Source organism: Penaeus monodon, chromosome 34, assembly GCF_015228065.2.
Source record: "Penaeus monodon isolate SGIC_2016 chromosome 34, NSTDA_Pmon_1, whole genome shotgun sequence".
In the NCBI taxonomy this organism is placed as follows: Eukaryota; Metazoa; Arthropoda; class Malacostraca; order Decapoda; family Penaeidae; genus Penaeus; species Penaeus monodon.
The window spans coordinates 11,885,229-11,887,065 of NC_051419.1; the positions used below are offsets into that span (position 1 = coordinate 11,885,229).

At 55.1% G+C, this 1,837-nt stretch overlaps 1 protein-coding gene across 2 annotated transcripts in view; it reads left to right on the forward strand.

Annotated features, from left to right (window-relative positions):
- LOC119594585 (N-acetylgalactosaminyltransferase 6-like) overlaps positions 1 to 1,837 on the forward strand; it is a 27,520-nt gene that overhangs the window by 17,874 nt on the left and 7,809 nt on the right. Inside the window, exons 3-5 of one of the 2 annotated variants that reach the window (XM_037943625.1) lie at positions 356 to 525; positions 898 to 1,086; positions 1,638 to 1,815. In XM_037943625.1, the coding sequence (XP_037799553.1) occupies positions 356 to 525; positions 898 to 1,086; positions 1,638 to 1,815 (537 nt within the window). Of the gene's footprint in view, positions 1 to 352; positions 526 to 897; positions 1,087 to 1,637; positions 1,816 to 1,837 lie in introns of both variants that reach the window. The other variant, XM_037943626.1, reaches the window with a different exon arrangement.

Consider the following 1,837-nt stretch of genomic DNA (forward strand, 5'->3'; position numbering starts at 1 on the left):
CCGGCTCGTTCGTCGGCCTCCATCTCCTCCATCAATCGACGTCTTCATTTACCAGTCCGTCCGTCCCTGCGGACCTGAGCTAACTTACCTTCGTGACTTCCTCTGGTCCACTGCTACAACCTCCTGCCTCACCTGGCTTACTCTCTTGACCTCCCCTAATCCCCCAGCTGCCTCCCTGCCAAAACCTCTTGACTTCACCTAACTTAGGTTCCCTGCCTAATCTTCCTGTTGCTCTGCCACAACCCCCGACCGCAGCCAGCCTTCCTGTCACGGGCCAGCCCTCGGCCAATGACATTCGACCGCCAATTCCCCCGATTCCCTTCCATTGACGTTTCCTTCTGTGTGTTCCCCGCAGGTGTCAGGAGAAGCGTTACGCTGCGTCCCTGCCGACGGTAAGTGTTGTGATCCCGTTCTTCGAAGAGCACTGGACGACGCTGTTACGAACGGTCGTGTCGGTGGCCAACCGGTCGCCCAAGCATCTGCTCAAGCAGATCATCCTCGTCGACGACGGCAGCACCATGAAAGGTGGGCTTCTCGTTAATATTAGAGATACTATCATTGTAGGTATTTATTATTCTGTTTTCTAGTATTTTTCATTGGGTATTATCAGCTTTCATATTTCATTTTTCGTAGTTTGCTCTTTGTTTCTTATGTAAATGCTCTTTCTAACTTTTGTTTTGATCGAGAGGTATATATTAGCCACTGAGAAAAAAAAACAGAAAAATAGAGTAGTAATCGCAGAAATACAGAGTTCACTGAAAGCCGCCGTCGTGAAGGTACAAAAAGCTACGCTCTCCCTGCCTCTCCCTCCCCACAATCAGTCTCGAAATCTCTGTAAATCCCCCTCCACCTTCTGCACCCTTGGCGCCGCCTATAGGACGCCCCCTCTCTCCGCAGCGTTTCTGAAGGAGCCGCTGGAAACGTGGCTTGCGGAGCACGTGCCGATCACGCAGGTGGTGCGCCTCCCGGAGCGCCGCGGCCTTATCACGGCGCGGCAGGAGGGCGCCAAGAGGGCCACGGCCGATGTCATTGTCGTCCTGGACTCCCACTGCGAGGTCATGATCAACTGGCTACCGCCTCTGCTTGGTGAGTCCCGTTTTCCCTGGGTTTATGGCACCTTTTGGCCTCTTGTGCGCTTGTAAGGCGCGTCTCTCTTTCCGGTTGATCCCGTTTTGTTTTGCTCATTCAAGGGCCTTCTTTCTCTGCCCCTTTTCGAGAGCCGTTTCTCACCCCATGTTCCTCTCAATGTCATGGATTTCCTCTTCAACCCTCCCTTGCCCCCTGTCTCCTCCCTCAAAGAAGGCATCTCGAGAAGCCCTTTCCTCTTTACCTCACCCCACCGCCTCGCTCTAACCCTCCGGGTTCCCTTCTTTGCAGACCTCTTCCTGCTCTCCCTCTCTCCTTCTTGCCTTCTCCTCCTTACCTCCCACTTGCAAAGGCCTTCTCTTTACCCGGCATCCCAGCCCTACACCTCCGTCTGCTTTTCACGCTGTGCTCATCGCGAGAAACCCATGCCCTCTACCTTCTCACCCTTTCACTTTGCCGTTTTGTCTTACACCCTACCCCCATCACAGGCCCTTTTCCCCTCCCTCTCCCCATCCCACGCCTCACCCTAAGTCCTCGTGTCCCCCTTGCAGACCCCATCGTCAGGAACCCCCGCACGGCCGTGTGCCCTTTGATCGACGTTATCAACAAGGACACGTTCGCGTATTCGGCGCAGGACAACGGCGGCCGCGGTGCCTTCGACTGGAGGCTTTACTACAAGCGCCTGCCACTTCCGCCCGAGGACGAGGCGCGGCTGCCCGAACCCTTCGAGTAGGTGGGGGTTATAAATGTA